The 23,975-nt window shown below is 55.8% G+C and overlaps 1 protein-coding gene across 1 annotated transcript in view; it reads left to right on the forward strand.

Annotated features, from left to right (window-relative positions):
• Window positions 1-21,807, forward strand: part of LOC124579504 (actin cytoskeleton-regulatory complex protein PAN1-like) — a 32,645-nt gene extending 10,838 nt beyond the window's left edge. Inside the window, exon 3 of the mRNA XM_047131244.1 lies at window positions 21,398-21,807. Within this exon, the coding sequence (XP_046987200.1) occupies window positions 21,398-21,807 (410 nt within the window). The remainder of the gene's footprint in view (window positions 1-21,397) is intronic.
• The last annotated feature ends 2,168 nt before the right edge of the window (window positions 21,808-23,975 follow it).

The raw sequence follows: 23,975 nt of genomic DNA on the forward strand, positions 1-23,975 counted from the left end.
AATTGTATTTATTGTAATTATTCTCCAACAAGTTCCCCAATAATAATTTTTATTTCAAAAGCATTTTTCAAACATTTAATCTTTTATTGAACTAAAGAGTTCGTTCCACTTCTTTGAAGAAAAATGTCACTAAAATCACAAAGAAAGAGAATATTATTATTTGCAATGCAGTTCCTCCAAGCGCTGCGCAACAACCAGAGCAGAAATGTGACATCCATTTATTCGGAGGTAAGACTTTTAATTCTGATTGTTTTGCACAGGGCCAAAGACCGATATTTCGGTTTAATTGAAGTTTCTTGTCACTGAACGGACTTTTGTAAATGTTGTGTGAAGACTTTATATTTGAGTCAGATTGCGAATTGCACATTTTTGTTGCCATTTTCAATACCTCTCATTGTGGGCGAGGTTACAATTAGCGCAATGTCCATTAGCATCCGTAAATAACATTGTCCATTATTTTAAATATTGCTGGGAGGTTACAACACACACACACACAAAACAAAAAACAAAAAAAAACAAAAAATTGCATTTATATCCGCTCCTCAATTGTAGATACCCCTTACACAGCTGTGTGCAATGAATGAGTGCTGGCTGGTAATTAATTGCACTCCTTGGAGGGAAATGCCATAGGAAGTAGTCTTTAAAAAGTGAATGTTTTTCGTTAAGAGACAAAAGTTACTTTAGAAAAAAAGTAATAGTGGGGCTTTTGTTGTTGAACAAAATAAGTACAATGAACATACGTTATCAGATTTGCGCAATGCAGCGTCACACCACCTTTTGATTATAACACAATATACTATACATCGTCCCGAACCGTGACCAGAGTCGCGAGACGAGCAGAGCACGCCGCCGACGCCCGCTCAGTACAACCGTCCACCCGCTACTACTGTCGACCGACTACTACCTCTCCCGACTCGCGCTACAATATATATAACAACTGTTCCTGGCGACCCGGTGCGTGCAACTACTGTCGTCTGGCGCGGTCCAAGCGCCGACTAGCAGCGATAAAGAACTCTCTGGTCAGACAGAGATGCTGTCATGCCTCGCCATCGCTCTGGTAATGAATACATACGTGGTGCAGCGTGCGTACCACCGGAACACGCAGTGGCGGAGCCAAAGACTGTGTTGTCGAGGTCGAGTGCGAGTGGGAAGAGAGGCAGCGTCGGCACGGAGATGCAAGCGAGCGCGAGACGCACGGGGGCTGCGGCGTGGCGCGTTTGCGGTCGGCGCCTTTGGTGGCAACGGCCGGGACAAGCAGCGGTGTATGGTGTGGTGCGGGGCGGACAGGGGCGGCGGTGGACGGGGAGGAGGCGGCGCGACGACGGCATGGGGGCGAAAACGGGACGGGGGACGGCGGATGTTGAGAGGCGTCACGCGCGGACAGGACACAGACACAGAGACACACAGATTGGAAAGGGAGGGTGCGCGGTAGTAGTTGGGAATGTGCGTACCGTGCGGGATGGGAGTGGGCGAGGAACACGGTCGTGGCCCCTGTTTTGGGTGCGTGTGATGACGTCGGTGTGTTGTGGGAAGGGAAGGTGCTGTGGCGGCGGCGCGTAATGGGCGTAGGCCGAAAAGAGAAAGGAACGTGGGCAGTGTGTTGGCAAGCGTCGGTTCGACTGCGACGTTGATGGGCAGGGCAGGGCAAGGTTAATGGTGGTAGGAGTAGGCGTGTGGGCGCAAAAAATCTGCCGCTGCAGGCGGTGCCGTAACCGCCATGGCGGGAAGGAGAGAGGGCCAAAGAAAGAAAGAAAGAAAGAAGAAAACAAAAAAAAAAAAAGGAGGGGGGGGGGGCGAAAGTGGAGAGGCGGTGGTGTGAGAAGGGCGGGGGCGGAAGGAAGGCAGGAAGGACAAGAGGCGAGGCGACGGCTTGCTTTGTGTATCGGTCGGTCTCTGGCTATGCTTCGTTTTCTGCAGCAGGGTCGGTGCGCGGCGTGGCTCGCGGCAGTGGGAACGCCTGGTGGCTGGACGGCCAGCAATGCGGTTGGATGGGCGGCCACAGCACCGCACCTGTGCCCGAGGAGGAGACGCTGGCGGCGGGCCCTGAGGTGAGGCCGGCTCGGCTGGGGCTGTGGATGTGTAGGTGTGCGCCGCTGCTGCAACAACGAGTAAAACGCGAGAAGAAGGGATGGCGGTAGAGAGGAAAAAAAGAAAAAGGTCGTGTTGTGTTGATGCGCAGGCAGACGCGTACAGAGGGACGAGCCCGGTCTGCAGCAGGGTGTGGCCGTGCCGAGTGCAGAGCAGCGGCGGCTCGGTTCGGTTCGGCCCGGCCCGGCGGGCCGCGCTGTTGTCGCGGACGTGAGCGCCCCCTGGCGGGTGGCCGGAGGCGGCGCGGCGTGTTGGACGTGTGGCTGGTGGCAGTGCACAATTTGCGAGTGGCTGGCGGTGTGGTGTGGCGGTTGGCGCGTCGGGCAGCGGAGAGGTATGTGTTGCGGGCGCCCTTTGCTGCGCTGCGTCGTTGCGTGTGCCGTACAGGGCGGGCGCTTGTCGACTGTGTGGGCGGTGTGGCGAATTGGCGTGAAACGGCTGCCGAGAGGTGTGTGGTAGCGAGCCGGTCGGTGGTGTCAGTGCGAAGGGGAATGTGCGTGCGTTTGGCGGTTTCGGTGTGCTTTTTGCGGCGTGAGAGTGGGAATTAGTGGGGCCGGCTGTTGTGTTGGTTCCTTGTGTCTTGTGTCGCGTAGCTTGATGGCAACGTGGAAGGACGCCGGTTTCGTTTCGAGCCTTGCGTGTGGTTGTCGACGTTGACTGGTTGGCGTGTGCCGATGCACGTGCATGTGTGGGTCGCGAGTGCGTTTTTGGCTGGCTGTGTGTGTGTGTGTGTGTGTTTTGGGGGGGAAGGGGGAGGCGGTGGTGAAAGTGCAGTCGTTGCCACGGGCGTCGTCGGGTGGGGCTGGGGCTGTGCGTCGTGGCGGAAAGGTGGTAGGTTGCGGGAAGCGAGCCCGTCGTTGACGGTGTCGCGTGAGTTGTGAATCGAGTGGGGCGCGGGGCGCGGGACAGGAGCAGCGTGCCGCTGCGTCGTGGTCGTCAGCAGAGGCTGTGCGTGTGCTTGTCCTTTTTGTGGGCGGTTCGTGCGAGGCGTTTTTGTTTTGTGTTGCCCTAGTTGTTAGTTTATTTTGTTTGTGTTTGTTATTTTGAGACGACGACTGGTTGGTGGCGTGCGCGCGAAGTGGCGGTGTGCGCTTCCCGTGTCGTTTGTGTTGTTTGGTTTTTTTGTTTTTGTGTGTTTTTGTTTTTTTTTTTTTTTTTTTTTTTTTTTTTTTTTGCACTGGGCCCCGGTGGGTGGGTGCGTGTGTGTCGATTGCCGGCTGGCGAAAGGTGCGCCATCGGCGGGGTGGGTCGCCGGCACAAGTAGAGGCGGCGGCGTTGTTGCTGTTGTTGTGTGGTGTTTGTTTTGTTCGGCTGTGTCGGCGAGCTGTGTTGCGGTGCGTGTGAATGGTGGTGCAAAAGTGCTGGCGTTGGGGCTGCGACTGCGACGGCGACGGCGGCGAGCCGCGGGCGCGCCATTGATAGTGATGTTGTGAACAGCGGCTGTGTACGGTAGTGGTGTTGTTGTAGCACGACGTGCATCCGGGCCGGCGCGGAAAGCGCAGTTGCGGGCGGTTGCCCTTCGGTGCCAGCCATGTCGCGTGAGCGGCGGGTTGCTCTGGTGTCGACACGTGGTGCTCTGGGTTGTTGTGTGGTGCCCTTTGGCCGGTGGGGGTGGTTCGCGTGTGTCTCGTTCGCGCTCGGTGTCTGGTCGTGGTCGTGCTGCTCCCCCGTCTGTCGGCGGTTTCCGACGTCGTCTGTACGTTTTTGTTCGTTTGCGGCGTGCCTGCCGACGTCGTCCCGTCGCGACCTTTCAACCGAAAGTGTGGCGCCCGAAGGTGAACGAACGTAACCCTGACCTCGGCGCTTTACGCTGAGCCGAGCGAACCGAACCGAACCTAACCTGTGGTGTGGCGAGGTGAGCTCAGCCTGTGAGCCCCTAACGTCTACGTAAGGTAAGCTGTCCGGCTCACGCCTCACGTTTTTGAACGCTTTTTTAACCTACGTTTGACGCTTCTTAACCTAGCACTGACCCCTTAACCTAACGTGTAACCTAACCTAACCTAACCTAACCTAACCTAACCTAACCTAACCTAACCTCTGACGCCTGACGTGTTTGAATGCTTAACCTAAGTTTGACGCTTAACCTAACCCAAGTCCCCTTAACCTAACCCACGTCCACCTAACCTAACCTAACCTAACGTAGACGTGTAAACGTAATGTGTAACGCGTAACGTGTAAGGTCGGCTGTCGTGTGTGCTTGACGGCAGATTGGGTTGGTCTGTAGATTCGGATTGCGGTTTGCCTCGGTCGAGGGGTTGGGTCGGAAGCGGCGAGGGGCGGCGGCGCCTGTTGCGCAGGCGGCGTCCGTTTGCGGCGGGCAATTGTTGAGAAACGGCTGTGAATGTTGGCGGGCGAGAGGAGGAGGACGGCGCGCGATGTGGCCCGACGGCTGCGGGCCGATCGGGAAACGGCGGGAGGGCGACGGAAGGCGATGGGGCGGCGGAGGCGCGTTTGCACGGCCGTCATCGCCGCACGCCTCGGCTTGTGTGGCTGTGGCGCCGGCCGCGCTGGCCGGGCTGCCGCGGCGACGGTGTGGGAGTTTTGCCGAAGGTTTGGCCATTGTGGCGGGTCGTCGGCTGGGGCTGTGGGGGCGGCATTTGGGCGGGGGCGGCGATTCTCGGCGGGCCGACCCAGGCTGTAGCGCGCGGTAGCTGCAGTTTGGCCGTGGTTTGCGGCGCTGCCGTGGCGACTGGTTGGCGACTGTGGTGTGGCTGTGTGTAGCCCCATCCTCGGTGGTTTGAAAGGCGCGGGCGGTTGTGGCGCAGGTTTGGGGCTGCTCCGCACAGGCTGTCGGACGTTGGGCGGTAGCAAGCGCGGGAGGCGCGGCGCGGCGGCGCGCAGAGTGGCGGCCGCTCTCTCGGCCGTCCGCGCCCGCCCGCGACACTGGCTGGGCCTTGTGATTCTCTGCTCTGCTGCTGTGCTGTGCTTGCGTGCCTGCCTGCCGTCCCGCTCGCTCTCGCTGTGTGTTACGCGCGTCGTCGAAATGGCAGATCAGGCGGCTACGAACGAGACTGCTGCGGCACCCGCCGCCACCGGCACTACGAAGAAGGCCAAGTCTGCGTCGTCTGCGAAGAAGCCGCGCGCCAAGCCTGCGCACCCGCGCACCTCTGAGATGGTGACGGCCGCCATCAAGAGTCTGAAGGAGCGCGGCGGGTCGTCGCTGCAGGCGATCAAGAAGTACATAGCCGCGCACTACAAGCTGGACGCGGAGAAGCTGGCGCCGTTTATCAAGAAGTACCTCAAGTCGGCCGTCGTGGCGGGCGAGCTGGTGCAGACGAAGGGGAAGGGCGCGTCCGGCTCGTTCAAGCTTGCCGGCGCCGGCGGCGGGGGGGCGGCCGAGGGCGGCAAGGCTCGTGCTGGCGGTGCCAAGAAGAAGCGCGCCGCTCCGGCCAGCAAGGAGAAGAAGGGCGCCCGTGCGGCCGGCGCAAAGAAGGCTGGTGGCGTGAAGGCGGCGACCGGTCGGAAGGCGGGCGCCGCCAAGAAGGCGTCTGCGGCGTCGGCCGCGCCCGCGGGTGCGAAGAAGGCGGCTGCGGCCAAGCCGGCCAAGGCCAAGTCGCCGTCGAAGGCGAAGAAGGCCGCCAAGGTTCCGACGAAGAAGCCGAAGGCGCCGCGCCCGAAGAAGGCGACGACGCCGTCTAAGGCGAAGGCTTCGCCCAAGAAGAAGAAGTAGAGTAGAGGAGAAAGAGATGGGAGAAAGGAAGGGTTTGGCGCTTGACTCCGTCGTCCCCACCCCCCGTCGTCGTCTAGTGGCGCGCAAGAGACGCGCGGCCCAAAACGGCCCTTCTCAGGGCCATCAAAGCACGTCGGGGAAGGTTTTGATTGTCGTGTTGCGTTTGGTGTGGGTGTCTGTCTGGCGTTTCTGTATGCCCGTGGGGATGCTGTTTGCGTGCCGTGGTGGTTGGATTGCGGGGGTCGGTGGCGGGTGTGGGCGGCGGTAGCGGTAAGCGGTGTTGTTGTTGTTGTTGTCGTGGTTGATTGTCGCCGTGTTTGTGGCGGCGGCCGACGGTTGGTTTTTCTGTCACGTTGTTTTGTTTGAATACGTTGGTTGGCTTGCCTGCGTTCGTTCGTCTCGGATGTCTGTCTTGTCGAGTCGTGTCTGGTCTTTGTTTTGTTTTGTTCCTTTGTGTGTGTGTGTGTGTGTGTGTGTTATGTTTTGCAACGGGGGGCACGTTGAGATGTGGAAGGAGTCGGCGGGGATTTCGGTGGCGCGTAGAGCGAGCGAGCGCGCGCGCCTGCCTGGCCGTTGGCCGTCGGAGTGGAGTGCGGGTTTTTTTTGTTTTCGAAACGAAAGCGGCGGCCGGCCAGCCACCCGTGCGGTGTGACGTCGGCCGTTGGGTATTGTGCGCTTTGAGCGCCGGGGAGGGATGATGTGTGATTGTTGCGCGCTGCTAGCAGGCAGGCAGAGTGAGCGGGTGTGGCGGACGGACGGGAAGTGGTGGTTTTTTTTTGTTTTTGGGTTGCGGGGCGAGAGGCAGGCGACCGACAAAGTTTGCTCGCGACGGAGAGATGTTAGTGGCCCTGAAAAGGGCCGTTTTTGTTTGTGCGGTGCGGTGCGGTGCGGTGCCGCGGCGCGGTTTAGGCGCGCTCGCCGCGGATGCGGCGCGCGAGCTGGATGTCCTTGGGCATGATGGTGACGCGCTTGGCGTGGATTGCGCACAGGTTGGTGTCTTCGAAGAGGCCGACGAGGTAGGCCTCGCTGGCCTCCTGCAGGGCCATGACTGCGGAGCTCTGGAAGCGCAGGTCGGTCTTGAAGTCCTGGGCGATCTCGCGCACTAGGCGCTGGAATGGCAGCTTGCGGATGAGCAGCTCTGTGCTCTTCTGGTAGCGCCTGATTTCTCGCAGGGCGACGGTGCCCGGCCTGTAGCGGTGGGGCTTCTTGACGCCTCCGGTGGCGGGCGCGCTCTTCCTCGCCGCCTTGGTGGCGAGCTGTTTGCGCGGCGCCTTTCCGCCGGTGGACTTGCGGGCCGTTTGCTTTGTGCGGGCCATGGCGGTAGCGGTAGCGGTAGCGGTAGCGGAGCGGCGTGCGTGGAGGTTAGGTGCGGCGCGGCGTCCGGTGCTGCCTTGACAACGGGCCCGCGCGCCTCCGTGCTGCGCTTATATGCCCTCGGTTGCGCGTGGTGGGGGGAGGGCGGGCCAGAGTCTATATAGGGGGGCGGCGGGCGCGCTGGGCGCAGACCGTAGCCGACTCGCCAGCCGCTGCAGCTGCTGTTTGTGCACGTTTTGCTTTGCCCGAGGAAGGAAGGATGACAGGCCGCGGCAAGGGAGGAAAGGGGCTCGGCAAGGGTGGCGCCAAGCGGCACCGCAAGGTGTTGCGCGACAACATCCAGGGCATCACGAAGCCCGCCATCCGCCGCCTGGCTCACAGGGGCGGCGTGAAGCGCATCTCTGGTCTGATCTACGAGGAGACCCGCGGGGTGCTGAAGGTGTTCCTGGAGAACGTGATCCGCGACGCGGTGACGTACACTGAGCACGCCAAGCGCAAGACTGTGACGGCCATGGACGTGGTGTACGCCCTGAAGAGGCAGGGGCGCACCCTGTACGGTTTCGGCGGTTAGGCTGCGTCGCAGCGGGCGCTGGCCTTCCCGCGGCCGTGCTTGTGGGTGGGAGAGACTAGAAAACGGCCCTTTTCAGGGCCACCACACTGTTCGGAAGTTGAAAAGTGCGAAAGAGTCTGTGTTGTTGTTGCTGCGTGTGTGCGCTGTGTTGTTTGTTTGTTTCTTTCTTTCTTTCCGTTTGAGCGACGTGATGTGACTGGGAGGGGAGAAGGAAAGGAAACGTGTCATGTGGCTGGCTGTGTGTGGAGCTGCTTCGTTTGTGTGTTTGTTATTGTGTGTCTTTGTATCGATCGCGACGGAGATGGCGGGCTGTGTGTTGTTGTGCGAGAGGCGGTGATTATTTGCTTGCGTGGTTTGGCTCTGTGTGTTTGTTTGCGGCGGCGGCGTTGGGGTTTCCGAGGCAAGGCGTGTGGGCATAGGCGGCCGGATCAGCTGTTTCGTTCGTGTCGACGGCCGTTGCGCGCGGGAGTGGAGGGCGGTGTGTCGACACGCCTCCCTTTAACAATGGTCATTATTGCTGCCGTTGTCGGTTTGGAAGGCGACTGCGACCGTGCAAAATGTGTGTGTGTGTGTGTGTGTGTTTTGGGCCACACGGGCTGTGTGGACGACAAGATGGCGGACGTGCGCCGGCGGCGGCTGTGCTGTGACGGTGCAAAGTTAAAACAAAACAAGGTGCGGCGAGGACGACTGAAATTTTGCTTTGGACGTAGGTTTGTGTGGTGGCCCTGAAAAGGGCCGATTGTTGTGGGCCGAGCCGGCAAAGCGCGTTGCGTGCAGGGGAGCACGCGGCGGCTGCGATTGCCTGGCCTCCTTTAGGCCTTCTTCTCGGTCTTCTTTGGCAGCAGGACGGCCTGGATGTTGGGCAGGACACCACCCTGTGCGATGGTGACGCCCGACAGGAGCTTGTTGAGCTCCTCGTCGTTGCGGATGGCAAGCTGCAGGTGGCGCGGGATGATGCGCGTCTTCTTGTTGTCGCGGGCCGCGTTTCCGGCCAGCTCGAGCACCTCAGCCGCGAGGTACTCCATGACGGCGGCGAGGTAGACGGGCGCCCCGGCGCCGACGCGCTCTGCGTAGTTTCCCTTGCGCAGGAGGCGGTGGATTCTGCCGACCGGGAACTGGAGCCCAGCCCTGCTTGAGCGGGACTTTGACTTGCCCTTGACTTTGCCTCCCTTTCCGCGTCCGGACATGGCGATGGGCTAGCGACGGTGCACACGAAACGGAAACGAAAACGACCGGTGCGAGCGGCAGCGAGTCGAGCAGCGGAGTGCGTGCCGGCGCAGCCGGGGTGGGGGTGCTTTATGGGCTCGGGTGCGGCGGCCGGTTGCGCGCGCGCCCCATTGGTCGGCGGCCGCAACAGGGCGAGCTGGTAAAGGTGCGGCGGCGGCTGGCGGCGGGTGCCACGAAAGTAAAAAGAATAACCTCGAGAGAATATGGGAAACCTATACAAAAAATAAGGGTCATAACCCGAAACAAAACAACAGTAGACAACCTGCTCAACAACCATTTTAGAATCTTCCACAAATTCCATCCAGTAGAACAGTCCCATGTACCACCACCACAACCGGCTCAGTGTGCAAAGTGCCACACATTTGAACACACTACCGATAATTGCAAAAGCAAACCACTTTGCAACAGATGCGGAGGGCCACACACCATAGCAAATTGCCAGAAAGACATAAATAAACCAACCTGTGTCAACTGTGGCGGACAACATCTATCAACGGACATCAAATGCCCAAAACGACCAAAAACACCAGTGTCAATAGAAGCCACAGCCAAGATCGTCTGCACAGATGAACCGATGGGTGAAACAACAGACGATAAGCAAAAAATACAAATGGTAGTGTGTGAGGACTTCCTCCGAGCGACAACGATGGCACTTATAAACATACTCCCTGACCGAAAGCAACTCGTTGTAACCGCCATGAAAGACATCTCCAAGACCTTTTTTAGACGAGAAATGAATGTATCTCAAGCGTGGAACCGCATTCATTTCAGTATCTCCCATACAGAGAGCAACCGAGACACTGTAGGGGGAGATAACAAACAAACAGAAAAACAGCAAGTTCGCTAGCACCAATAGGATGGGTACCAGAATAGGGTTCGTAAATGCGAATGGCTGCAACACCAAAAAGCCACTAATCGAACAATTAATCAAGCGAGAAAAGATCCAACTACTGGGGATGACAGAAACTAGGGTGGGGCAAGCCCCAATAAACATACTAGACTACACATGCTACCGCAAAGATGACGTGACCGAGGCGAGACACAGAGGATGGGCACATGGCGGAATAGCCATAGTACATGACAAAAAGTTAGCGACCGCCGAGGTTGAACTGCCAAGATGCTTCGACAAGCACAAAGCAATAGTAATAAAAGTAGCAGCCAAGTCGTTCAAAGCAATCCACATCGCAGTTATATATGTCCCCCCTACAGAAGAAATCCCAAAGGATCTACTAAAACACATCAGTAACTTAGGGCCCAGCATAATTCTAGGAGACTTCAACGCAAGATCAATTAACTTTGGAGACAAACGGACAAATAGAAACGGAAGACAACTGGAAGAACTGCTAGAAGAAAATCCACACATTCTGAAAATGCATAACACCAAGCCCACGTTCATAAACCACACAGGAGACTCGACACCAGACCACATACTACACACAACAGACTTAGCTAGACACATAGGAGACGTAGACATCGGAGACAGCATAGGAAGCGACCACCTCCCACTCCTAACGACCACCACAGCTATAAACCCAGAAAGAATGAAACCGACAACAAAAACATACAAAGACAGAAAAAACATAGACAAAAATAAATACATTACCTACATCAAAGAAAACATAAGGACAACACACGAACAGATCAGAAACCTGGAGGAAATGGAGAAACTGAACGACCACATCAAGACAGTAATCAGTGATGCCATCGAAACCAGCGCCCCAACACGAAGAGTTATAGAAGGAGGCGAAAGGATTCCGGCAAATATACTCGAACTTATAAAACAAAAACGAAAAGTATATACGCAATTCAAAGAAAACCGTGACCCAACAATAAAAAACCAGTGGAACCGACTAAATGATCAGGTTAAATTCTTACTGAGACAACACAGAGCCAGAACCCTCAACAACAAGATTCAGAAACTAGATCCAAAAAACCCAGCAGACTTTTGGAAAAAATTTAAACGCATTACACACGAAAAGCAAAACCAAGACCCACCACTAATAATAAACGGCGATATTATACAATGCGAAGAGAAGAAAGCCAATGAATTTATGAAAGTACTTAAGGAAATATACACACATCCCCAAGACGAGAGGTTTAACGAAGAAACAGAAAAAACAATAGAAACCGAAACAACAAGAACACTAGAGGAGCCGCAAAACATTGTATATGACGAAGATCAAACGACACTCATACAAGACATCACATCAAAGGAAATTGAAACAGCAATAGCATGCGGGAAAGTAACGGCACCCGGCGCGGATGGCATCACACGACACCACCTAAGGCAGATACCACAGGAAATAATCATACCACCACTCAAAAACCTATTCAACGCCGTACTCAGACTGCAGAAAACGCCACAACAGTGGAAAGATGCACAAGTTAAGATGCTGCCGAAGCCCCTAAAACCAAAACATGACCCAAAGTCATACCGACCTATAACATTACTGCCAGTAATAGGCAAAACCTTCGAATCAATACTCACTAATAGAATACAAAAGTTTGCAGAAAAGCGACAAATTCTACCTAAAGAGCAAAGCGGATTTAGGAAGAATAAAAGTACAATAGACCCAATTTTCCGCCTTATCAGCAACAGCACCGAAGCCATAAATACAGGAAATGTAGTAGCAGCGCTGCTGCTCGACATAGAGAGAGCCTTCGATAAAGTATGGCACTTAGGGCTCATACACAAACTAATTAAAAACGACATACCATTAGAAATAGTAAAATTAATAAAAAACATCATTACAGAAAGGGACATAAAAGTAAAAGTAGGGGACAAACTATCAGAGACGCTCAGACCACTGGCAGGAGTGCCACAAGGGGCAATCATATCGCCACTCTTATATAATATATATACATCAGATATACCAAAGCCAGTTGGGCTAAATGAAGAACTTGCCCTATATGCTGATGACACAGCGTTCTGGTGCCACGCCCCAACAACCGAAATGTTATCAAAGAAAACCAACAGATACATTAAATCAATAGAAAAATGGATGTCTACATGGAGAATTAGGCCAAACCCGACCAAATCGCAGCTACTAATAATCCACCACAGAAATCTCACACAGCTTACACAACAAAACCCAGAAGACATTGAAATAACACTCTGGGGACAAAAAGTAGAACCAAAGAAGACAGCCAAATACCTGGGACTAGAGATTGATAACCTACTCAATTGGAAGACCAACACAACACAAAAAATAGGAATAGCCAGCACAAAACTTGCCAAAATCAAACTACTACAACATAGAAACGGAGGTGCAGCAACACCAATAGTGCTACATATATATAAAATGTACGTCAGACCAATACTAGAGTATGCAGGAATAGCATGGTGCGGAAATGTAACACAATGTAACCGAATTAAATCCACAGATAGAAGAATGCTAAGGACACTAGCAAGAAAACCAAGAGAAAGAACGGCAACACTGCACACAACCCTCGATACAGACTCAATGGAAGAACGATTAATAAAACAGATAGCTACATACGGTGACAATAGACTAATCACGAACGAGACAATAAAAGACATAATCATCAAACCGCCATTCCACCTCAATCTACCACGCTACAAGTACCCTTACCCACCACAAATCGCCGCAATAGCAACAGAACAAATTCACCCCGGAAAACACAAGGATTTAGAAACAGTTACAACAGGAAAACTACTCCCAGAGCACCTGCAGTTCCACATCATGCAAGACTAATTAAGAGACAGAAAGAAACAGGAATGACACCCAACCCTGGCTGAGGTTTTATGGGGTTTCCCTCAGCTGTAAGGCAAATGTCAGGGCTGTGTATAGTCCCCAAATCCAACAAACCTGCTAACAAAATAATAATATAGCAAAATACTAATATATATATATATATATATACATACAGGAATAGAAAATAGAAAATTTGAACAAAACTACCCAAACTATGAAATAAAAAGTGCCACAACAGAATAACATAAGAATAAGATAAGGCTCCAAAGCGGCATTAAGCCCTCCATGAGCCCGCCCCACCCTTCCGGTGGAGGAATGAAAGTTAAAAAAAAAAAAAAAAAAAAAAAAAAAAAAAAAAAAAAAAAAAAAACTGTGTGGGGAGACGCTGACTAGAGCGGAGCGCTTGCTACTGGTGTTGCTGCTGCCGTACGTTGGTTCGAGATGCCGCCCAAGACTAGCGGGAAGGCCGCCAAGAAGGCTGGCAAGGCGCAGAAGAACATTTCGAAGGGCGACAAGAAGAAGAAGCGCAAGAGGAAGGAGAGCTATGCCATCTACATCTACAAGGTGCTGAAGCAGGTGCACCCTGACACGGGCATCTCGTCGAAGGCGATGAGCATCATGAACAGCTTCGTGAACGACATTTTCGAGCGCATTGCGGCCGAGGCTTCTCGCCTGGCGCACTACAACAAGCGCTCGACCATCACGTCCCGCGAGATCCAGACCGCTGTGCGGCTGTTGCTGCCTGGCGAGCTGGCCAAGCACGCCGTGAGCGAGGGCACGAAGGCGGTGACCAAGTACACGAGCTCCAAGTAAGGAGGTGGCTCTGGAATGGAAGGAAGGATGGAGAAGGCTCCTCCGTTGCGAGAGCGGCAAAACGGCCCTTTTCAGGGCCACCAACTTGCCTTTTGCGGGAAGGGCGGAATTGTTGTTGTTGTTTGTGTGTGTGGACGGCTGTGATGTATGTGTGCATTTTGATTGTGGGTGGGGGGGCGCGTCAAAGCGTGTTGCGCGGGGTACGGCCACGAGGTTGGTCGCCGTGGCGTGGAATGGTGGCACGCCTCGTTGGCGTGGTTTTTGACCCATTGGTGTTGTTGGGGTGTGTGTGTGTGTTACCCGTCTGCGAGGGGGGACAGTGCGATCGGCGACTTTTGTGTCACCGTAACGACGGCCGTTTGCGGGTTTGTTTTTTTGCACATCATACATGGCGAGGGTGAAATGTGAAATGTTTTTGTTTTGTTTTTTTGCCGCCCACTATTCCCTTTGCTGTACGCCGAGTTTGACAATGGTGCGACGTAACTGCAGCGTGGAGGTGTGTGAGTGACGTTGAAATGAACGTGCCATTAAGACGCATTGTTGTTGTATTGTACTGTACGTGTACGGCGACACGCACGATGATGTACCATTCGACTCTGATGTTTGATAGCCGTGTCTGACTGATTGCGTACGACGCACGCACACCGATGTCGTCATTCAAGATGCACGCTAGACGACGACGGCGGCGGCGGCGGTGGTCGTTTGTTTGGCGAATGTCTGTACACGTGTTTGTCTGTGTCCATCCGGTATGTATTTGTTTGTTTGAAAGTGTTTTGTGTGTCGGTGACGTGGTCCGATCCGTCGCCCCCTGAGTAACTGTCGATCGGCGCGATAGACCGGCGTCACGCAACTGAACCGAAGTCTTGGGCACACCCGTCATACTGTTGTACACCGTCGCGCTGAGAACGGTAACGAAAGGTTGACGTTGATCGGTCGAATGTCTGGGCAGAACGTGAGGAATGAGGCAAGAGTGCAAGGAGGGGGGGCAAAAGAGAGAGGAAGGGAAAAAGGGGAGAAACGCATTCGTAGAGCAACGGAACGTTCCCGTGTCGGAGGCGTATTGGAGCCGCACTGAAATGCGTTTAACGGCGGCGCGGCTGCAAGTGTCTGCCGTGGTGAACGTTACCTTTGACGGCTGCATTGGGCTTTGCCTTTGCTTTCGCTTTCGCTTTCGCGTTCGCTTTCGCTTTCCCGGATGTACGTAACGTTTGTTGATATGGTTCTGAGGAAGAGTGTATGACAGTGCCGTGCCGTCCATGTTCGTGTGCCCTCCCATTGTGTGTATGCTATTGTCTGTGTACTTGAATGATGTATGTAGGTGTTAGTGGACATGTTTTACCAGTGGGGGGAAATGGATCGTCGATAGTTGCCGTCACTCTGTCACGGTCGAGATGACGCACCCTCCGTACAGAAAGGTGTCGAGAAAGTGAGTGTGTGTGTGCGTCCGTGAATTGGCAGCGTTTGGAGGTGGGCGTGCCCTGCATGTGGCCCGGAAAAGGCTGTTCGTTAGGCGGTAGTGTTGTGTGGACAGGGGAGGGGCATGCGTAACGCTGCTGGCATGGCATTTCGGGAGATGGGAGGGGGCAAACGAGGAAACGAGGAGCGGCGGCCAAAGACGGGACGGGGAGGGGCGCGGTGTGGGTGGCTTGCGCCTGTGCTCGGCGTTGTGGTTTGTGCAAAAGAGGAGGAGAAAAACAATGTGAGTTGCCAGGGAGGGGAGCGGTGTTGTGTTGTGGTTGTCAGTGAACGTGGCGAGACGGACGGATGCGCGGAGGGGCGGGGGCGGCGCATTTCGCCGGTGCCGTGCCGTGCCGTGCCTGAAAGCCGCGTGGTCGCTGTGTTGTTGGTGGCGTGGGGGCGAGGAGAGTACCGTACGGGTGTGCTTGTGCGCCGGAAATGGCACACTGCGCCCGCCCGTCTTGGAGGCTGATGGCTGTGGTGTGGAAATGGGGCGCGGTGATGTTGAAGCACAGAAAAGAAACCAAGAAAACGGAAGGCGTGATGCGGCGGTGGTGGTGAGAGCGGGAAAAACAAAACAAAAGAAAAAAAACAACAAAAAAAAAGAAGGAAAAACAACAAGAAACAAAAAAGAAAACAAAAAGTCTATCAATATTAAAATGTAAATGGAAATGGACCCAGGTATAACCTCCCTGCACAAATAGCAGAGAGTCCGATGATAATAAAAATGTGCCAGAATGTTAACGTCCCTACAAAACAAACCCAACGATAATATTAATGAAAGAGTGAACCGTATGTAACATTGCAACAGACATAATGAAACCTGATAAATTGTATAAGGGCAGCAGCCGTTGACCTTTGGCCCTGTATTCAGAATAAAAAGAGCCAAAGATCGTTACCCCAATGAAAAAGACACTGAAACACGTATGTAACATAGTAGCGATGGCGAGACATTGTAGCATCTGTGACCAGAGAGTTTGCGCTGGACTGCGCGAGTGTTGCGAGCGGTTCTCAGTCAGTCAGTCAGTCTGTGTAGTTGAGGGCTGTACTCTGTCAGTAGTCGTCGCGTGCAGTACGCTAATAGTCGTCATGCAGAGCGGTCGGTCAGTAGTAGCAGCCGAGTGCGGTTGTGTGATGTAGGCGGTCGGCAACACTGGTCAAGATGGTGAATAAGGTATACTGTTAATTGATATAATCGTTAGATAATGAGAAATTGTATTTATTGTAATTATTCTCCAACAAGTTCCCCAATAATAATTTTTATTTCAAAAGCATTTTTCAAACATTTAATCTTTTATTGAACTAAAGAGTTCGTTCCACTTCTTTGAAGAAAAATGTCACTAAAATCACAAAGAAAGAGAATATTATTATTTGCAATGCAGTTCCTCCAAGCGCTGCGCAACAACCAGAGCAGAAATGTGACATCCATTTATTCGGAGGTAAGACTTTTAATTCTGATTGTTTTGCACAGGGCCAAAGACCGATATTTCGGTTTAATTGAAGTTTCTTGTCACTGAACGGACTTTTGTAAATGTTGTGTGAAGACTTTATATTTGAGTCAGATTGCGAATTGCACATTTTTGTTGCCATTTTCAATACCTCTCATTGTGGGCGAGGTTACAATTAGCGCAATGTCCATTAGCATCCGTAAATAACATTGTCCATTATTTTAAATATTGCTGGGAGGTTACAACACACACACACACAAAACAAAAAACAAAAAAAAACAAAAAATTGCATTTATATCCGCTCCTCAATTGTAGATACCCCTTACACAGCTGTGTGCAATGAATGAGTGCTGGCTGGTAATTAATTGCACTCCTTGGAGGGAAATGCCATAGGAAGTAGTCTTTAAAAAGTGAATGTTTTTCGTTAAGAGACAAAAGTTACTTTAGAAAAAAAGTAATAGTGGGGCTTTTGTTGTTGAACAAAATAAGTACAATGAACATACGTTATCAGATTTGCGCAATGCAGCGTCACACCACCTTTTGATTATAACACAATATACTATACATCGTCCCGAACCGTGACCAGAGTCGCGAGACGAGCAGAGCACGCCGCCGACGCCCGCTCAGTACAACCGTCCACCCGCTACTACTGTCGACCGACTACTACCTCTCCCGACTCGCGCTACAATATATATAACAACTGTTCCTGGCGACCCGGTGCGTGCAACTACTGTCGTCTGGCGCGGTCCAAGCGCCGACTAGCAGCGATAAAGAACTCTCTGGTCAGACAGAGATGCTGTCATGCCTCGCCATCGCTCTGGTAATGAATACATACGTGGTGCAGCGTGCGTACCACCGGAACACGCAGTGGCGGAGCCAAAGACTGTGTTGTCGAGGTCGAGTGCGAGTGGGAAGAGAGGCAGCGTCGGCACGGAGATGCAAGCGAGCGCGAGACGCACGGGGGCTGCGGCGTGGCGCGTTTGCGGTCGGCGCCTTTGGTGGCAACGGCCGGGACAAGCAGCGGTGTATGGTGTGGTGCGGGGCGGACAGGGGCGGCGGTGGACGGGGAGGAGGCGGCGCGACGACGGCATGGGGGCGAAAACGGGACGGGGGACGGCGGATGTTGAGAGGCGTCACGCGCGGACAGGACACAGACACAGAGACACACAGATTGGAAAGGGAGGGTGCGCGGTAGTAGTTGGGAATGTGCGTACCGTGCGGGATGGGAGTGGGCGAGGAACACGGTCGTGGCCCCTGTTTTGGGTGCGTGTGATGACGTCGGTGTGTTGTGGGAAGGGAAGGTGCTGTGGCGGCGGCGCGTAATGGGCGTAGGCCGAAAAGAGAAAGGAACGTGGGCAGTGTGTTGGCAAGCGTCGGTTCGACTGCGACGTTGATGGGCAGGGCAGGGCAAGGTTAATGGTGGTAGGAGTAGGCGTGTGGGCGCAAAAAATCTGCCGCTGCAGGCGGTGCCGTAACCGCCATGGCGGGAAGGAGAGAGGGCCAAAGAAAGAAAGAAAGAAAGAAGAAAACAAAAAAAAAAAAAGGAGGGGGGGGGGGGGCGAAAGTGGAGAGGCGGTGGTGTGAGAAGGGCGGGGGCGGAAGGAAGGCAGGAAGGACAAGAGGCGAGGCGACGGCTTGCTTTGTGTATCGGTCGGTCTCTGGCTATGCTTCGTTTTCTGCAGCAGGGTCGGTGCGCGGCGTGGCTCGCGGCAGTGGGAACGCCTGGTGGCTGGACGGCCAGCAATGCGGTTGGATGGGCGGCCACAGCACCGCACCTGTGCCCGAGGAGGAGACGCTGGCGGCGGGCCCTGAGGTGAGGCCGGCTCGGCTGGGGCTGTGGATGTGTAGGTGTGCGCCGCTGCTGCAACAACGAGTAAAACGCGAGAAGAAGGGATGGCGGTAGAGAGGAAAAAAAGAAAAAGGTCGTGTTGTGTTGATGCGCAGGCAGACGCGTACAGAGGGACGAGCCCGGTCTGCAGCAGGGTGTGGCCGTGCCGAGTGCAGAGCAGCGGCGGCTCGGTTCGGTTCGGCCCGGCCCGGCGGGCCGCGCTGTTGTCGCGGACGTGAGCGCCCCCTGGCGGGTGGCCGGAGGCGGCGCGGCGTGTTGGACGTGTGGCTGGTGGCAGTGCACAATTTGCGAGTGGCTGGCGGTGTGGTGTGGCGGTTGGCGCGTCGGGCGGCGGAGAGGTATGTGTTGCGGGCGCCCTTTGCTGCGCTGCGTCGTTGCGTGTGCCGTACAGGGCGGGCGCTTGTCGACTGTGTGGGCGGTGTGGCGAATTGGCGTGAAACGGCTGCCGAGAGGTGTGTGGTAGCGAGCCGGTCGGTGGTGTCAGTGCGAAGGGGAATGTGCGTGCGTTTGGCGGTTTCGGTGTGCTTTTTGCGGCGTGAGAGTGGGAATTAGTGGGGCCGGCTGTTGTGTTGGTTCCTTGTGTCTTGTGTCGCGTAGCTTGATGGCAACGTGGAAGGACGCCGGTTTCGTTTCGAGCCTTGCGTGTGGTTGTCGACGTTGACTGGTTGGCGTGTGCCGATGCACGTGCATGTGTGGGTCGCGAGTGCGTTTTTGGCTGGCTGTGTGTGTGTGTGTGTGTTTTGGGGGGGAAGGGGGAGGCGGTGGTGAAAGTGCAGTCGTTGCCACGGGCGTCGTCGGGTGGGGCTGGGGCTGTGCGTCGTGGCGGAAAGGTGGTAGGTTGCGGGAAGCGAGCCCGTCGTTGACGGTGTCGCGTGAGTTGTGAATCGAGTGGGGCGCGGGGCGCGGGACAGGAGCAGCGTGCCGCTGCGTCGTGGTCGTCAGCAGAGGCTGTGCGTGTGCTTGTCCTTTTTGTGGGCGGTTCGTGCGAGGCGTTTTTGTTTTGTGTTGCCCTAGTTGTTAGTTTATTTTGTTTGTGTTTGTTATTTTGAGACGACGACTGGTTGGTGGCGTGCGCGCGAAGTGGCGGTGTGCGCTTCCCGTGTCGTTTGTGTTGTTTGGTTTTTTTGTTTTTGTGTGTTTTTGTTTTTTTTTTTTTTTTTTTTTTTTTTTTTTTTTTTTTGCACTGGGCCCCGGTGGGTGGGTGCGTGTGTGTCGATTGCCGGCTGGCGAAAGGTGCGCCATCGGCGGGGTGGGTCGCCGGCACAAGTAGAGGCGGCGGCGTTGTTGCTGTTGTTGTGTGGTGTTTGTTTTGTTCGGCTGTGTCGGCGAGCTGTGTTGCGGTGCGTGTGAATGGTGGTGCAAAAGTGCTGGCGTTGGGGCTGCGACTGCGACGGCGACGGCGGCGAGCCGCGGGCGCGCCATTGATAGTGATGTTGTGAACAGCGGCTGTGTACGGTAGTGGTGTTGTTGTAGCACGACGTGCATCCGGGCCGGCGCGGAAAGCGCAGTTGCGGGCGGTTGCCCTTCGGTGCCAGCCATGTCGCGTGAGCGGCGGGTTGCTCTGGTGTCGACACGTGGTGCTCTGGGTTGTTGTGTGGTGCCCTTTGGCCGGTGGGGGTGGTTCGCGTGTGTCTCGTTCGCGCTCGGTGTCTGGTCGTGGTCGTGCTGCTCCCCCGTCTGTCGGCGGTTTCCGACGTCGTCTGTACGTTTTTGTTCGTTTGCGGCGTGCCTGCCGACGTCGTCCCGTCGCGACCTTTCAACCGAAAGTGTGGCGCCCGAAGGTGAACGAACGTAACCCTGACCTCGGCGCTTTACGCTGAGCCGAGCGAACCGAACCGAACCTAACCTGTGGTGTGGCGAGGTGAGCTCAGCCTGTGAGCCCCTAACGTCTACGTAAGGTAAGCTGTCCGGCTCACGCCTCACGTTTTTGAACGCTTTTTTAACCTACGTTTGACGCTTCTTAACCTAGCACTGACCCCTTAACCTAACGTGTAACCTAACCTAACCTAACCTAACCTAACCTAACCTAACCTAACCTAACCTCTGACGCCTGACGTGTTTGAATGCTTAACCTAAGTTTGACGCTTAACCTAACCCAAGTCCCCTTAACCTAACCCACGTCCACCTAACCTAACCTAACCTAACGTAGACGTGTAAACGTAATGTGTAACGCGTAACGTGTAAGGTCGGCTGTCGTGTGTGCTTGACGGCAGATTGGGTTGGTCTGTAGATTCGGATTGCGGTTTGCCTCGGTCGAGGGGTTGGGTCGGAAGCGGCGAGGGGCGGCGGCGCCTGTTGCGCAGGCGGCGTCCGTTTGCGGCGGGCAATTGTTGAGAAACGGCTGTGAATGTTGGCGGGCGAGAGGAGGAGGACGGCGCGCGATGTGGCCCGACGGCTGCGGGCCGATCGGGAAACGGCGGGAGGGCGACGGAAGGCGATGGGGCGGCGGAGGCGCGTTTGCACGGCCGTCATCGCCGCACGCCTCGGCTTGTGTGGCTGTGGCGCCGGCCGCGCTGGCCGGGCTGCCGCGGCGACGGTGTGGGAGTTTTGCCGAAGGTTTGGCCATTGTGGCGGGTCGTCGGCTGGGGCTGTGGGGGCGGCATTTGGGCGGGGGCGGCGATTCTCGGCGGGCCGACCCAGGCTGTAGCGCGCGGTAGCTGCAGTTTGGCCGTGGTTTGCGGCGCTGCCGTGGCGACTGGTTGGCGACTGTGGTGTGGCTGTGTGTAGCCCCATCCTCGGTGGTTTGAAAGGCGCGGGCGGTTGTGGCGCAGGTTTGGGGCTGCTCCGCACAGGCTGTCGGACGTTGGGCGGTAGCAAGCGCGGGAGGCGCGGCGCGGCGGCGTGCAGAGTGGCGGCCGCTCTCTCGGCCGTCCGCGCCCGCCCGCGACACTGGCTGGGCCTTGTGATTCTCTGCTCAAGGCAAACACGTGGCAAGTTACCGTGGCTGCCCAGTGCTCCTCGACTTCGCCGATCGCGCGCGCGGGAACGAAGACAAAGGAACACAAAGGCAGAGTTCCCGCCAACGCAGTACCCAGCCCCGGAAGAAGCGGAACAACAGGAGAGGCGGCCGCCGAGGCAGGGCAACGACCGCAAAAGCGCGCCAAGTCGCAGACAATGCGGCGCCACAAAATGGAGTCCCCGCTCCGCGCGCATCGGCGAGAAATGGCGGACAGACTCCACCTACCGTAGCCCAGCCGGCAGCTGGCCCATCTGCAGGACAAAGCGCCGTTGCCCCGCCCACAGCGCTGCCGCGCAGGCAGGTAGTCCCGGCCGCTGCACCCCAGCAGCGCCAGGCTCCCCTCCCTGCAGCGACCCAGCGCGTCGCGGACCAATCAGCGCGAGCCTTCCCGGCCCCGCCGGCACGCGCAGTGGACCAACCACCGGCAGCCGCGCCTAACCTTGCGAGCCCGAAGGACTTCCCGGAGCCAAGATGGCGGCGTCCCACGGCGCCCCGCCATACTGTCGGCGCCCGACAAGATGGCGGACAAATGGAGACCAACGCGCGCCATGTTGTCGGCGGCAACGCTGCCAATGAAGCCCGCGTGGAACGGATGCTCAGCTGCATGGAAACAATGATGCAGCAGATGACTGAGCTCCTGGCCGTGGTGCAGAAAGTTGCATCCGCCATCCAACCATGCAGCCATCATGCCTGAAGCGCTAAGGAGTTTAACAGCCTGCGTCTTCAACGCCGAGGGACTCCTTAAGCAGGCAGGCGAATTCCGGCAGCTTATACGGGACGAGAACATCGACGTATGTCTCGTCACCGAAACGTGGCTTAAGCCTGGCGTCCGAGTCGGCGTAGCGAACTACGAATGCTACAGGGACGACAGGCCAACACACGGAGGCGGCACAGCGGTGTATGTACGGAGGACGCTACGACACCACCGCGTCCAAATACCGGAACTGGCAACGACAGAAGCGACTGCCGTATCAGTGGAGACGGCACACGGCGCCATAACGTTCGTCGCTGTCTACAGACCGCCTAGAGGAGCGCTCCTACCGGGAGACTACAACAAGTTGCTGGCTCTCCCCGGAAAAATCATACTGGGGGGAGACTTCAACGCGAAGCATGCGGTCTGGAACAGCAGGACGACCAACACAAGCGGGCGGCGCTTACTCCATGTCGCGGAACGCCACGAAGCTGTCGTCATCGGTCCTCATGAACCGACAATATATCCACGGAACCGGGGCCACCCGGATATCCTGGATATCATGATCATCAAGGGCGCTCGCCTGCACGTCACGGCCGGTACGCGGCCAAAGATGTCCTCCGACCACGTACCGGTCATACTTGACCTCGACGCCGACGCTCTCCCAAGACAGCGGAGAGGGCTCGACATACGAGACATCAGCTGGGACGAGTTCCGCAACGCCGTCGCCGATTCCCTTGAGGCCACACCGGACGCGGCGGAACACGGAGCAGACGCAGCACTTCAACACATCAGGCAGTCGATAGTTGACGCCGCGGCAGCGTCCACGCCTGTCAGAGACGACGCCAACATCGACTGCCGGCCACACCCTCTGCCACGACACATCCGGGAGGCTATAGCGCAAAAGAACCGCCTACAGCGCGAGTGGCAGAGGACAAGAAATCGAGCCACAAAGCGCGAATTAAATAGATTGTGCCGGCATATCAAGGCCGATGTAGACACGCACCGCAATCAGGAGTGGGCGCGCAAGGTGGAGCAACTAAACATCGATGACGGCTCGGCGTGGAAAGCCGTAAAAGGCTACCTGCGCCGTATGCAACGGATTCCGCCGCTGCAAGTGGGAGCCGAATTCGTGAGCGAGCCGAACGCGAAGGCAGAAGCCCTAGCGGACGCGTTCGCCGCGAATTTCACTCCGATCGACGACCCGATAGACGCCGCCCACATCCAGATGGTAGAAGAACGCCTCCCCGTCTTCCTCGATGCGGAGTATGACGAGGTAGAAGACGCCATTCCGCCGATCTCAGCCGACGAAGTCAAGCTGCAGCTTCGCCACCTAAATGCTAAAAAAGCAGGTGGACCAGATGACGTAACGAACATAATGCTGAAGCAGCTACCAGACACGGCAGCCGACGTCCTCGCGTCAACCTTCAACCAGGTGCTGCTCAGCAAACAGTTCCCGTCGTGCTGGAAGCATGCTGAAATAGTAGCCCTCCCCAAGCCAGGGAAGGACATTCGAAGGGCGAAAAACTACAGGCCAATCAGCCTGCTTCCAGCACTTTCGAAAATATTCGAACGCCTGTATCTGGTCCGCCTGCGGGCGATCATCGAGGCAGAACAACTCCTACCAAACGAACAGTTTGGCTTCAGGAGTCAACACGCCACGACACACCAGCTGCTGCGCCTAACAGAGGAGGCGTTCGGTGCCATCGACCGACGCGAGTATTTCGGCGCTCTCCTGCTCGACGTGTCGCGTGCCTTCGACTCCGTGTGGCATCGGGGCCTCCTGTTCAAACTATTTGACCAGGGCGTCCCGGTGTCGCACGTGAAGCTCTTACAGAGCTACCTCGAGGGCAGAACGTTCCACGTCAGAGCAGACAGTGGAATCTCCACGGAGCGTCGTATACTCGCGGGTGTACCTCAAGGCTCGGTCGTTGGGCCGACGCTCTACTCTCTGTACACGGCCGACCCACCGCGCACAGCCCACGTCAACCTGGCGCTGTATGCGGACGACACGGCCGTGTACAGCCGCAGCAGATGCGTCGAGGCGTTGCAGCGGAAACTTCAGACGGCCACCGACGCCCTCACTGACTGGGCGAAAAAATGGCGCCTGGCTTACAATGGGGAGAAGTCCCAGGCCATCGTCATTGCGACGAGACACGTCAAGGACGACG

Source organism: Schistocerca americana, unplaced genomic scaffold (genome assembly GCF_021461395.2).
Source record: "Schistocerca americana isolate TAMUIC-IGC-003095 unplaced genomic scaffold, iqSchAmer2.1 HiC_scaffold_309, whole genome shotgun sequence".
Lineage (NCBI taxonomy): Eukaryota > Metazoa > Arthropoda > Insecta > Orthoptera > Acrididae > Schistocerca > Schistocerca americana.